At 46.0% G+C, this 15000-nt stretch overlaps 1 protein-coding gene across 2 annotated transcripts in view; it reads right to left on the bottom strand.

Moving 5' to 3' along the window:
* Positions 1–5840: 5840 nt before the first annotated feature.
* LOC310809906 (phosphatidylinositol-binding clathrin assembly protein) overlaps positions 5841–15000 on the bottom strand; it is a 34651-nt gene continuing 25491 nt past the window's right edge. For both annotated transcript variants that reach the window (XM_083677426.1, XM_083677427.1), the window contains exons 13-19: positions 14233–14325; positions 11988–12119; positions 11394–11424; positions 10667–10829; positions 6717–6773; positions 6469–6585; positions 5841–6374 (exon numbers count right to left, since the gene is read on the bottom strand). In XM_083677426.1, coding sequence (XP_083533552.1) covers positions 6360–6374; positions 6469–6585; positions 6717–6773; positions 10667–10829; positions 11394–11424; positions 11988–12119; positions 14233–14325 — 608 coding nt within the window. In that variant the 3' untranslated portion in view covers positions 5841–6359. The remainder of the gene's footprint in view (positions 6375–6468; positions 6586–6716; positions 6774–10666; positions 10830–11393; positions 11425–11987; positions 12120–14232; positions 14326–15000) is intronic.

The following is a 15000-nucleotide window of genomic DNA, read 5'->3' as shown; positions in this document are numbered from 1 at the left end:
CAGGCTGTGCAGTAACGCAGTGGTAGGATGTGCAATCTCAAATCAGTACAGAAAACGACACTTCCCATATGGTATTGGAACAATGGATTTAATTAGAAAACAGATTCTAATTCTAGGAATGGAATACCATTGTCTGTCAACACATTGTGCCCTTTTCTCAAAAGGTCTTTATTTTCAAACTGGAAAGGTGAGGATGCGACTTTTAATAAAAAAAAAAAAAAACGACAACACAATTTAGGAATGGAAAATGACTTTTTATTTCATAAAAAAAAGAAGAGAAACAAAACCCTAAATAAACAAAAACGCAGTCAAATAAAAGCCCATGATTTTCTGTAACGTTTGTTTTCCATGCTTAATAAAATCCTTATATTCTGCATAAATAAATAAAAATGTACAAAGAGAAGGGGAGATAAAGGAGAGCCAGAGAAGAGGGCGTGTGTTCACCAATTCATTTGGCATCATTGACAATCCATCCACCCATCGATGACCGTGGGAAGGCTGGAGCCTTCCTCTCCGTATCTATCCCCGTTGGGTGGTATCATATCTATCTATATACTGTATGATGCAAATATCTCACATTCAGAAAAGAATACAAAAAGACAAAAATAATATAATTGCAAAGTATGTCTGCATGTAATGTAATGTATGTAATGTGTATTTATATATACATAGTATCGTGAGGCAGCAGTCAGAGGGGGTTACCAAAAAACATGTAGAAAAAAGAACGTGCACAAGATCTTTGAACAAACACACCGACTGGCGAATGAAGGAATTATCAGTTTCACAACCCAAACAGCCTCTCTCTCTCTCTCTCTTCCTGTTTACATGGGTTAGCCTGATGACACTGAGGTGGGACCATAGAGTTCTATAGAATTCATTGAAGGGTCATTCCCATTCAAATCAACATTACCTGACGGTCTAGGCCCGGTTACGTCTGTTATACCTCTATGGGACAAAGTCTTGCCTTACTGTCCAGAGTAGCATTAGTAACAGAGTACAGTCTAGAGTGATACATAAGATTGGACAGCTGATGACAAAGGAGGCCAGGAAGGAATTTGGGAGACTAATCGTTTCATTTAAGTTCTATTCTCTGGGGGTTCCATTTAACTCTCTGTGCAGACACACTCATGGCATACACAGAAGCCCTGCCTCCTGAAGACATCACTGTCTAATCTCAGATCATTCTCAGCTACAGTAGGAGTGGGAACACGTCTGTCTGTCACCGCCAAGGCTGTACAGTACCTGTCTCCCCATTCCCTTATTGAGATAGATAGGCTATTGCCTAATTACCAGGCAGGGTTATACAAAAACAATGTTGTTCATCATTTAGTAACCTTGCAGGTGCAGTGTGCCCATCCCTACAATCTGTTACTGAGTTACTACAGAGATTCACCAACAGAGGGCACCACAATAGCAAACATCAAAAAGACCCATTTCAATACAAGATAAAAGTTAACATGGCATCTTTGGAAAAGTAAAATGTTTGGCGTGTCGTGTTGCGACTGTGGCTCGTAGGTCAGCAGTTTTGATCAAACTAGCGATGCGGACGACTACTCATCACGTTGGGTCTGCAGACCTAGGTCAAATAGTCTAGTTTACAAACCTTTCAAATACTTTGAGCATTTGCTTGAGCCTGCCTCGAGGACCAGATGATCGGGGTTAGCACTTTTGGGGCTATCGCATTGGTTCAATTGCACCAGGCAAACACAATGGCGCACAGATAACCCCAGGTCTGGTGGTCTGTTAGTTTCCACCTCCGCATCACCTGTTTCTCAGGGCAGAGTTGTGTAAGTCGGCCATAGACACTGATCTGAGGTCAGTTTAGCACTCCCCCTCCCTGATGGTTAGGGTTAGGATGGGGTAATCTGATCGTAGATCTGTTTCAGGGGGTGACTTCCTTTGTCCGGTGACCGAGGCTCACTTCCTCTGTTCTTGCAGGGTGCCATATCAGAGAAGCAACCATGACAACCTCTCCCAGACAATTAAACAGAGTTAACAGGACGACAGAGAAGATCATCATGCTTTTTAAGGGCAGCTGTTACCGCAAAAAACATCAACATGACAACACAACCATGCACTCAATACACAGGAGAGAGAGGCCAAGGTGCTGTGCCCCAACATTCTACAGAACTACTGGCTGTAGTTTCCTCTCCTCATTTTCTTCAACCTTCATCTGATTTGATCTGAAGACAAAAAAAAAAGATGGTGGACATTCCTACAGTACCAAGACTTTTGCTTTCACCAATCCAGTTCTTTCAGATTAGTACGGATGAAAGAAAGAAGATCAGGAGAGGAGGCCACTCTAGACTATTGAACTCCACCCCAAAGTCTACAACCGGACCATGGGTGCTGTGGTCTTCACCGTGCTCTCTCTCTCTCTGTCCTTCTTCTATTTGAAACCAGTTCAAAGACACACAAACACCTCCATTCACAGGCAGGACTGGATACCATGCAGAAAAGGAAAAAGACCCCCCCCCCAAAAAAAACAGATCAAAGGAGGGAGAAAGGAAACAAACGACTGGGACCAACCACAACACAAGACGGAATTGGATTCATCTCGAAAAAAGCTGTGCTCATCAACTTCAATGTCAAACCACCCAAGAATCCAGTTACCCCTCTGTCTGTCTGAGCTGATCTAAGGTCAGTTTTGCATTTGACCTTCCTAATAGTAAGGTTCTAGTGAGGGGAGAGGGTAGGCTGATCCTAGATCAGATCTGTGCCTGAGAGCAACCTCCACCCGGAGCTTGAGCATGCCCTCCTGATCAAGGGCCAACTCTGTCTGTGGAGCCCAGGGAGGGCCATCCATTGTGGGATACAGATATTAGGGGACGTCCTAAACATTGACAACACCTACAGAGGACAAATGCTACCATAGAGGCCTTCTTTGAGACAGGCTAATGCCACTAGACACCTGGGAAAGACTCTGGGTGCAACACCGTAGTCTGGGTGCCAGTCTATTTATGCTAAAGTCATTGTGTCATTTTCTCAGTCCTCATAGGCTAAGTAACGCCTATGTGACATGGTTGGACACAGAGCTAGTCATGTGACCAGGCTAAAACACCTTGTTCAATTTTGGGAGATCTCTTTCAGCCATTGTGGACGTTCGGTTTAGCCGACACGCAAAGTGGCAGGCTGTGCAGCATACCGGACATGAAAGCATCTGATTGGCTGTCTGCACATATGATCCAATCAGAGACAGTTTACGGATAGCATCGATCACACAGTCACAGCACAAGCAGTGATGGCTCACGATAAAGAGTCCAGTGAAAGGGGGGTGGGGTCTAGAGCTGTGTCTACCAGATAGGGGAGAGACGTCAGGAGAGAAGCTAGAGCAAGTTGTACTAGAGAGGGTATTCTACAGATATATCTACATCAGACAGTGAAGAGTTGGGAAGAGAAGCTAGAGCTACATCTACCAGACACTGACAAAGGGGGGATGTAGAATGTTGTCCACCAGAAAGTGAAGTCACAAAGAGAGAATCTAGAGCTATTTCTACTAGACTGTGACAAGCGACAAAAAGAAAAGACAATATATCTATAAGACAGCGAAGAGATGATCGGAGAATCTAGAGCTATATACACCAGACAATGACAAGCAGCCAAAGGCATTCTAGAGCTATATGCACCAGACAGTGAAGAGATGGTAGGAGGGGATCCTAAAGCTGAGTATTAGACAGTGGACAGGATCAGAAACATCACAGCACTGGACAACTACATTGGAAGAGTGTAAATGCTGGGATGTAGTCTAGGCAAAGACTGGGATCTGGGGGAAGCTTTAATTTATGGCCATCTCTCTCTCGCTCTCTCTTTCTACTTTCCTTCAGGTTCTGTCCATTATTTGTACTGGGACAGATAGATGGTTCGATTTGAAGGCAGACACTTTTGTTTCTGTTCATCAACACATCTATCTGGCTCCCATCACACTTACATCAAACTGACATGAGGCGGCTTAGAGCAGTTCTGTTTCAGTTAGAGTGCATCAGTACTATATCTGACAACACCACACCAACCACCCCCTTAAGCTACCTATCACCCCTTCCTCTCCCTCCATCCTGTCTGAACCACCATCAGGAGTGTAGTCCTATCAGTGCAACATTTCTGCTTGCTGAACAAATAGGGAATTACAAAACCCTCTTAACTGTATGAGCTCAAAAAAGGCAACTTAACCCTGTGGCTTTAGTTGCCACGAAATTCAACAGAAACAGCCCTCCATGAGAAACAGAGTGAATGAATGTGAGTGTGAGTGTGTGCGTGTTATACACTGAAACAAATTGTGTATGTACATGTGTGAAAGTGTGTGTGTTATACACCAAAACAAATTGTGTGTGTATGTGGTATAGGCAACGGATGCTTTGGCTGAAATGGACGTGACCCCTCCTATACCTGGGTTGACCTCTGACACAGAAGTCACCTTGACCCCAAGCCCTATGTTAAAGCCAGAGAGTGCAGGCAAAGCCATTGTTGGGAGTTCATTAACTCAGTCTTCTAAACAAATATACACCTTGAACCATACATTTCATTCAGTGCTTATCCTTATTGGCACAGAACTGGTTGCTATCAACATGTTCAGTCCTTAATGAAACGCTCCATCTTTAAGTCTTGTTGTATATTCGTCAGCAATACCATCCTTTAACACAGGTAGAGGGGAAATTGTGAATTATCTAATATGGCTTTAAAACAAAACAAAAATATGAATAATTAACATTATGGTGAAAAACACAAATCGTAACAATAATAACCACCACTGTTAGGTTTGTATACCGACAACCTGTTATGTGATGAACTCAACGTTGTTCAGTAGAGAGGGGAGGGTTATGACAAGGTGAGGATATCAACATTGAGGAGGAAGTTGTTTTTTACAAGGTTACAGATACATCAGAGAAGGAAATAAGGTTTACAACAGTTCTCTAGTTCTCTCAGTGGACAGATGTAGACATAGACAGCCAATGAGAGTTGGGAGGGTGGAGGTGGGTGGGTGGGGTTCTTTATGTTACATCCAGCATGATTGCACCTGGCGAATGGCTTGTCTGTGTCTGAAACAGCTCCCCTGGGTGTCACACACACACACACACACACACACACACACACACACACACAGTGTATGGGGTAACACACTCTTAAGTGCTCTTAACTACTGAGCAGACAAGGGCAAGGGGACGGCAAGTGAGCAGGGACAAAAATCACAGCACAATGTGACTTTGGTCGATCAAATATGTAACAATGAGAAGAATAAAAAAATAATAAAAAATAACTTTTTTTTTTTTTATTATTATTCTTTTTTTTAAACAGCTTGAACTGATGACATTTTAGCTAGGAGGGGTAGAGACCAGCTCACAGAGAAATTAGTTACTGTATGAACACAAACACACACACAAAGTGCTCAAAGACAACAAAACACCAAATACAACCTGCCCTGACACCCTCGCTGTGTGTAACAGCACACTCTCCGGACCTGTCTAGTTCTCAGCAGAAGTAATCCTCCTATAGGACAGTAGGACTGGCTTTGGGACAAGTGGTGTAAAGTTAATTCACACCATAGAGACCCTAACACACACCCGGCTCCAACTCTGACCTACACATCTAGTAGTATCTTCTATCTAGACAAACCTGTCTTTCCTGGATGAGAAGCTCAACATGGCGGCCTGGGCAAGATTTCTGCTTCTCCCTCTCCTTCTCTGGAACAAAAGCGCTCCAAAAGCAGAGCAGTAACACAACCTCACGAGCCACAGTAACTGTAACAGCAAAGACTAGAAAACAGAAGATACTTTGCATAACACAAAGAGAAAGCTAATAAACACAGCTACACACACCCACCCACCCACCCATAGTCTTTAACCCGTCTCACTCTTTAACCCGTCTCACTCTTTAACCCGTCTCACTCTTTAACCGCACACACAGTGACCTAGAGAGCTATACATTCATCCTTTATCTGCACAGGACATCCAGATGTGTTCTACAAGGAAGATACGTCTCAAATGGTGACATGAATACATTGACCATAACGGCCACGTACAGGAGGCAAGCACCGTTGTTTGACACTTTGTGGGGGAAGAGTGTGTGTGTGTGTGTGTGTGTGTGTGTTGGTGGCGGGGCTGTTTCAGACAGAGGTGAGCCATGATGACATCATAGTAACACTTCCCCATTCTTCCCCCCCTCTGTGTTCCAACCCTCTATCCTCCATCTCCCCGGTTCATCCTCCTTTTTCTTCCATCTTCCTCTCCCCTTCTTGTATTTGGTGTTGGTTGTTTTTTCTTCTGTCCGTCTGTCTTTCGTTTGTTCGCTCATTCATTCCTCTCTTTCTGTTTGATCGCTCTGTACTTTTTGCCGTCACTTTTGGCACTCTGCTCCCCCCGATGGGACTACATGAACTGCATCTGGAGAGGGAGAGAAGGTTGGTTGGTATGATGACGTGTGTGTGTGTGTGTGTGTGTGCGTGTGTGTGTATGTGTGTGTGTGTGTGTTAGTTACCTGGGCTCCAGGCATAGGGGCAAATGGGTTGGTAGGTCTTAGGACAGGCTGGTTGTACATCATGGGCTGAGGAGCCATCACTTGAACTCCACCCATCTGTCCCATCTGAGGAGGGACCTGAGAGAGGGGGAGGGAGGGAGGGAAGGACGGAGGGACAGAGAGAGACATACAATATGATCAAGTATTGTAAGTGCAACTTGGATGTTCCAGCTCTCCACCAGATGTACATCTAAAGGTGTTTGTCTCACCATTCCATACATAGGCACTTGTTGTGTCGCCATGGGGAAAGCCATTGGTGCAGGAGCCTAGGAGGAGAGAAAGAGAGAGTTCTCAGATGTTAACAGTACTACTACCGGGTTACAGTACAGAGAGTGTCTTTGCATTTCTACACTTATGCTGCTTTTCCACTAGAGACAGAGTCCCACTCCTTTATTTAGTTTGGAAATGTACACGAAAACTAGCATAGATTGTACAGTTGAGCCAGTCAATTTCCCATGAAATGAAACGGGTGCTTACCCGCAGCTGAGCAAACTTAATCGTAAATAGAAATGTTTCGAAATGTGACTCCAAACCAAACTAACTAACCAGTTAACGGTTTAGATTGCGTTTACTTGCTTTTGTAACATAACAAGTAGCAGTCCCGTAGACTAGGCTACCCAAACAATGATAGGGTGCAGTACATGTTGCACACCTACCCCCAAACCCCATTGCCCAGGTCGCCAAAAAAGTCCCCAAAATCTCCCCAAGGTCCCAGGTTAGGGTAGGACCTTGGGGGCCATGGCCCTGGGCTTTTTTGGGGCAGTTCTTGGAGATGGAAACACAACAGTCTGAAGCTTTGGGCCAAGCACTGGTGCCAAAAGTGAGAGTGGGAAATCGCCAATAGTACACTCTGCTTAAAGGAATCCCAACCATCAAGGGCTTACAGTGATACAAAACAACAGCACAAAAACCTTCCTGTTCCTATCATTGACTCATCCATTTTCATTCAATTGTTTAGTTCGATTTTTACAAAAGTGATTCTCTTAAAAGTAGTGCAGTGTACCATTGAGGGAAAGATGCATCCAATGATTTAAACACTAAATCCACAGGCCTTCGCTACATCTAAAGAGAGGGGGCCAGGGTTGGGGGAGGTGGATATTCTGGATAACTGAATTGATCCATGCTAATCAATGTGTCTGCTTTGGTATCAGATCTAGTATCAGGTGCATTAATCAGGGTCTGAGGACAGAACGGAGGCCTGATCATAAGTATTGATCCTACAGCTCTGAGCCTGAGTAGTCTGTCACAGTGCTGGATAGCTGCCCTGGATACAGGCCATGCCAAAACACTGCTAATGCTGCTTGTTGATAATATATCAATACATTTATTGATTACTCCATTATACACGTATTGGCTTGTTGTGGTAGTAAAACCACTGTCCCTCAGGCAATATAAACGTCATGGCTTTGTCCACCAGATGGTGCTGCTGTGGCTTTTGACATGTCTATATCTACACCGCAGTGCTGTTGTACCGGAACTGTCATAACTAGGGCCAACAGGCTGTTTCTACAGTTATGGTACATTCAAGTGCTCCTCTGAAACTCTGAGCTTCCCACCAAGAAGTCGCGCAGTGCTTTCTATTGGTTAATTCTGAAATAGCCTCGAGTGGGAAACATGGAGATCTCAAAGTAACACGAGTTGCCCAGTCGGAAATATCCAAGTTTGCCATTTCCGAGGAGCACATGAATACAGCATTACTGTCATCACTAACTAGGGCCAAAAGGCTGCTGCTGCCGCCTTCCATATATTTGCACAGCACTTATAAGGTAGTCAAATCAAGAGGGAGGAGAGGAGTGGTGATAAGGTGAGTCTATTTACAGTACAGGTGAGGAGGAACAGGTCTAATAAAAATGCATGATGTCATATAGGCCTAATTTATATGCAGTACAGGTGGGGGAAGATACTGTACAGGTAAAACATCACCACATACAGAGGTCAACAGGTCAAATAAACACAAGTCATGCAAAGCCTCTGACTGGTTGGAGGTACAGTAGGTAATAAACACCCTTGTGACTCCAGAGTAGTGGTTCTCAACCCCTGGTCCGTGGCCAGGCACTGGTTCCTGAGAGAGGGAGCTGACATTGATTTAGCCAGTTCTATAGGGCTTGTTTTAACCTGAGCTAGCCTGATCACAGATCTGTATGTGCTTTATCTTTCCTCAAGGGTGGTAGCAACCTACATTGTCCTCTGAGGAGGAGAAAAGCACGTTCACACCTTCACACTGTCCTCAAATGTGACAGGGGTATGCGGTATTACCGTGAGAAATGAATACCGTTGCGAGGGGCTGGCGGGAGTCGTCTTTGCTCCATATATTTAATCTACATTGAAAAACTGCTATACCGTATAACATTTAGCCTAAAGAATAACTTGACAAACTAAACTAAACAGTTGGATAGCATAATATGACAGCTTAATAAGAAGCATCACACACTGTATTTGTAATAATATAACTTGTCTCATGTCCCATGTCATATATCCTATAGGCTATCATTTGTCTATAAAATATTGATTTAGTTACCGTTATGAGATTATGCTCTGGGAGTCCTAATTCCACTGGCTTCTTTTTGAGCTCTCCCTTTCGGGGCCAGCTGTGAGAGAAGGCGGCGGTAATGGCACGGCAGACTCAGAGGAACCGGTTTGTCCGTTGCCTCTGGTCCTGTACTGTGTTTGTCACCACCAGATTGAGGTTGTGGCCAAAACAGTTGAGCCATGGCCAATTCAGGGCCCTGATGGCGGCTGCAATCTTAGCAGCATTGTCAGTCGTTATGGCCAAGAGTTTATCTTTGGACAAGCTTATTTCATCCAAATCTGCAGGCTCTCCTTTATCGTTGAGTCAGAACCCCAAATGCTGCCATACAGAAGCGGTATATTTTTTTTTCTTGTTCTCTAACCTTAGGTGGAAGAGGTCACGTGCAACACCCCAAAAGTTAGACTCCTGAAGGTGAAATATTGTAATTCTTTCTCCGACCACGCTGTCAGCGGCACTGTTACACATTGTAAATTGACAAAACAGTGCTTAAGTTGGCAGTTTGATAGATAATGGAGCAGACATTTTATGAAGGTATTAAAAGGCACACCGTGGGCATTCCACGGGATACTGTATTACCGTTATACCGCCCGACACTACTTGCTAGCATGTGCTTTAACCATTGACAATGACGGTACTAGGAGCTGGCTGAAGCCAGATCTGGGACCAGGCTGGTAGGGCTGGCGGCCCCTGCCCGGGCACAGACAGAGGTAGAGACACACTGCTGTGGAGGCACATGGCAGAGGGGTGAGGAGACTCTTTAATTAGAGGAGTTAAAAAGGTTCCCTGTCTTTATAAATACACAGCACCTCAATGAGGAATGCAACAGAGTGGAGGGAGAGAGAGCAGACACACAGAGAGAGAGAAAGACAGAGAGAGATCGCACTAGGATGATATCTAACACATGTCTCTCTACACAGCAACACAGACAGCAGCAGCAAAGTACTTACATAACTAGTATAGAACATTCCATTCTGCCAGGGAAGGACACAGAGACACAGAGAGAGATAGAGAGAAGAGAGATAGAGAGGAGGGGGAGGGAGGAAAGGAGAGATAGAAAGGGGCCATGGTGGTGCAGATGTCAAGACAACAAAGCGAAAAAACAATACGAGTGGATGACAAGGCAAAAAGTATGGAATGTTAAAAGAAAAAGAGGAAACCAGAAAGAGGAAAGGGAAAAAACAAGAGAGAAAAAGGCGGAGGGAGGGCGGGAGAGAAAAAGGGACATTGACGATGGGAGAGAGAGAGACAGAGTGAAAGAGGGAGGAAGAGAGAGAAAGAAAGAGAGGGGAAGCAAGGGGTTAGTGACAGAATCTCCCAGTCAGCCAGTATTGTAGTAGAGATCAGGAGGACAAGGATGCATTGGCAAGCTCAGCACTCAGAGACTTGGCTCCCTGCTACAGATAGACACTCTATTTCAAAACAAGACACTGGGTCAGACAGACTCAAATAACATCCTGCTACTCCGTGTGTGTGTGTGTGTGTGTGTACCCAAGTGCTTCTATGCACTTGTGTAACTTGCGTATAACATAATGTGCGTGTGTGTGTGTGTGTGTGTGTGTGTGTGTAACCTGCGTATAGCATGCAGTGTGTGGGTGTATGTGTGTGTGTGTGTGTGCGTCTACCACTCACCATGTGTTGCACGGGCATGGGTGCTGGTGCCATGGGGGCAGGGCTCCAGGCCGTGGTTGTGGTCATGGTCTTGCTCTGCCAGTTGTTGCCCCCTGTCAGCTTCTTCTCCCCCTGCTGGCTCCACTGCATGTCGGGCCTGAAGATGGGCGCACACAGCGACAAACAGCGCCACGCAAAACCAACAGACACGTTAATCAACCAGTCACAGGGCAGATACTGTACCACATCACACAGTGACAAAACGCACCACACAAAAACACCAGATGATGATATCGACACATAAACCGACGGTCTCTTGATGGGGTGCTGGTAACAAATAGCTTCTCTAATCCATCAAGACTACCAAAAGACTCCCCTACTCTGACATACAGGCCTAAATAGCAATTGGACAAACAACAATTGCAATGTAAAAAATAGCAAGTGTAAAAAAAAAAAAAAAAGAAAAAAAAAAAGGATTAGAGCCTCAACACAGATGAACTATTTTAGTTTCAGTTTAGTTTCCTACAGACTTGAGCCCATAAGATTTGGAGCATGGAGTGGCTTGGCTGGATCCTAGAGCCTAGTAGAGTGTGTCTGGCTGAGTTGTAAGGTTTAGTCATATGTAGGAGAGAACAGAGCCTCATAGAGAACGGAGAGGAGTAGGATGGCGGGGAGCCCAGGAGAGGAGATTTCTATAGTCAAGGGAAAACCCTGCAGTCTGGCACTACATCACAGCTCAGACACTTACTTCTTGGCTGGGGTTCCTCCGAACTGCAGATCTGAGGGAGAGGGAGAGAGAGAGAGAGAGTCAGAGAGGGAGGTTTTGGTGGTGTTTGGTTGTGTTTGTGTTTGTGCGTGTGCGCGTGCGTGTGTGTGTGCGTGTGCGTGGGCACTTGGAAGAGTGAGAGAGGGACAAAGAGGGAGAGATGGTGAGCAAGAGACGGAGAGAGATAAAGTGTGTGTATGACAGTGAGAGAGAGGAACAGACAGTGAGTACGAGACAGTCATCCCTGGGGGGCTGGTGATGGGCTTAAACATAGCCTTGGAATGGGGTGTGCCTGTGGACCTCTCCCTCGTCTAGCGGCTATCTCTCTCACTCCCTGCCCCCCCCCCCCCCCCCTCCCTCTCTATCTGGCTGTGGCAGGTAGCTCCATTCACCCCCATTAGGCAGGCATATTAGTCTCTACTGACCACTCTCCCCTCCCACTCACCATGGGGGGGGGGGGGGGGGGGGCATCAGGTGGATAGAGGGAGCGGAGCAGAGAGGAGACTCATAGGTGGAGGGAGGAGAGAGTGCGAGTCAAGAAGAGAAGTGATGTGTGTGTTGTGTCCTTGTACTCACTGCCCACGAGGTTGGCGAGGGATGAGTCAAGGTCGTTGGCCAGCAGTTTGCCTCCCGCGTGCAGAGCCATGGGCGGAGCCTGGGTGTGAGTGGGCACTGTGGGCTTCATCAGGTCTCCTAGAGTGTCAAAACCTACACACACACACACACAATTTGGATGGGTTAAAAAAAGTCAAAAGCAGCAAATGCAAGAATCCATCCCCTTTCTATTATAGATCTCCTATTTAATTTCCCTGTTGCAGTGTTGTGGTGGTCTATCCAACACACCAGGTTCTATTCACTCTGGCTCTAGAACAGGCTCAGTAGCTAGTAGCAGTTGCGCTGGGAGGGATTTATGTATTTGTGTTTGTCATGTTGAGTCATAAAGCTGATGAATTGTGTGTGTGTGTGTGTGTGTGTGTGTGTGTGTGTGTGTGCATGCATGCATATGTACTGTAGTCCCAGTAGTGAGTGTGTGTAAAGGCTGATTGGTCTTGTTCCTGTGCAGTCAGAGTCAATGGCAAACTGTAATTCCCTGTATAAACAATCCCCCTGTCAGCACTCATTCTGCTAATGGCTATATATTACTCTTCTGAGAGAGATAGAGAACCACTTGGGGGGGGTGGGAGGAAGGATGAGGAAGAGGAGGCGAGGAGGAGGGAGAGAGGGAGGGGGAAAAGGGAGTGGAGGAGAAAAAAAGGGGGAAAGAAAATGAGTAAAGAGGTTTAGAAAGAGACAGGCTGACAGACAGACATACACAGAGACGAGGGGGGAAAGAGGGATATATGCAGGACACGAGACAGACAGTCAGGTAGAAACAAGGAAATGAAGAGAAAGCACTACACAGAACAGAGCTACACCCTCCCTCCCTCCCTCCTCCCCCTGCTCCCACCACTTGAACAAGAAAAGAGAGAGAGAAAAAAAGGAGGAGGAATAATATTTAGTTAGGAAGCAGCGTCTGGCTGCTGGACAGTGTGCTGACATAGGCCACATTCATGAAGTAGGGAGGGAGAGAGGACTTCCTGCTTAGCTAGCAGGAACAGAACAAGATTGGGGCTGGGGGGAGGGGAGGGGAGGGGGGGCAGAAACTATCCCACTCACCACAACAGTAGAACAGACCAGAGCCCAGAGGCCAGCATGAGAGAGAGAGAAAGATATTGTATTAGGAAGAAAGGAATGTTAAGTGTTATAGAGGCTCACAATGACAGAATGGAGGATAGGGCAGATGGAGAGAATTAAAAAGAGGGGGCACAGAAAGATGTAGAGAACAGAAAGAGAGTAAGAGAATGAAGGGAGTTGAGATGCAAATGTAGAGAACAGAGATGAGGAGGGGACAGACACTGTATACAGAGAACAGAGATGAGGAGGGGACAGACACTGTATACAGAGAACAGAGATGAGGAGGGGACAGACACTGTATACAGAGAACAGAGATGAGGAGGGGACAGACACTGTATACAGAGAACAGAGATGAGGAGGGGACAGACACTGTATACAGAGAACAGAGATGAGGAGGGGACAGACACTGTATACAGAGAACAGAGATGAGGAGGGGACAGACACTGTATACAGAGAACGGAGGGAGGGAGGGAGGGAGGAGAGGAGAAACCCAATGACAGCAGAGGGGAGGCCAGATGGAGGCGCAGCGCCTCAGTGACTCCTCTCCTCTCCTCCTCTCCTCCCCTCCTCCGCTGTGTGATGATGGGTAGAACAGTGGACTCTGATAGAGTACCAGGAGAGTGTTTGGACGAGTGTGTGAACAACAAAAAAAACAACCAACCAAACAAACAGGAGGATGGAATGGGAATGGAATGAGGTGACAGACTATACACACAGACATGGATGAGCGAAACACATGCTCTCTTACTCACACACACGTGCGCACACATGCTGCTTCGCCAGATGGGAGTACTCAGTGGTAGCAAAAACACCAGGCGTAAGCAGCTATGGGCCTAAAGCAGTAGTAGTAGTAGTAGTAGCAGTAGCAGTAGTAAGCCTACACAGGGTTAGCTCAGGACAAGAGCATCAAGCTAGAAATGTGGACCAGGGCTAACAGGACAGGAGATGATTAGACTAGTACTGTTACTGCAGAGAGCAGCAAGGCACGCCAAGCCAGACAAAGGCTGTGTTCCAATAACCACACCAGCATACCATTGAGAATGAGGCAATGCACACTGGGTCATGCATACTAAACAGTGGGCTGTTGGAACGTAGCCAGAGGGGTTTTTAGACATGTCAGGAGATTTGATTGGTTGAGTTTGTTTACCAGCGGCAGGCTTGACATCATTATTGGCCACTTTACTCCCGAACACAGCGTCAAAATCTACACTCATGGAGGACACGGGAGCAGGCTCCAGACCTACAGAGGGGAAATAAAGCATGGCTCTCTGTCATAAGAGATACATAGCACTGACATAAAGGCTACATATTACTGTCATAAAGGTTACATAGCACTGTCATAAAGGATTCATAGCCCTGTTGTAAAGGCTACATAATTCTGGCTAGCTTTCCAGACCTTCAGCAGGGGACATGGCATGTCTCTGTCACAAGAGCTACGTACAGTAGCACTGTCATAAAGGCTACATAATATGGCTGGCTTTGCAAACTGTTCCTCCTCTCCCTCACCTCGGGTCCAGTCCTGCTCTAACCTGCTGGTAGTCTCTGAGTGTGAGTTAACACGGTTCCTCTCTGGACCCAACATAGCTTTAGACAGAAACAGGACTCTAGTGGTGAGGTTTACTGCAGTACTACCACTTCTACTGCTAATCCGTGCAGGTGTTTTCTGAGAGTATTTCTGAAGGGAAGAAGATGAGTAGATGAATGAATGGATGGATGAATAGGTGAACAAATGAATGAATGGATGAATGAAGGATTGGGTGGATGGCTGGACGGATAGATGGATGGCTGGACGGATAGGTGGATGGAGGGACAGATAGATGGATGGCTGGACGGATAGGTGGATGGAGGGACAGATAGATGGATGGCTGGACGGATAGGTGGATGGAGGGACAGATGGACGGAGGAAGGGATGAAT

The sequence above is a fragment of the Argentina silus genome, assembly GCF_951799395.1.
Source record: "Argentina silus genome assembly, chromosome: 1".
NCBI classification, from domain to species: Eukaryota; Metazoa; Chordata; class Actinopteri; order Argentiniformes; family Argentinidae; genus Argentina; species Argentina silus.
This window is presented reverse-complemented; position numbering and strand designations above follow the sequence as displayed.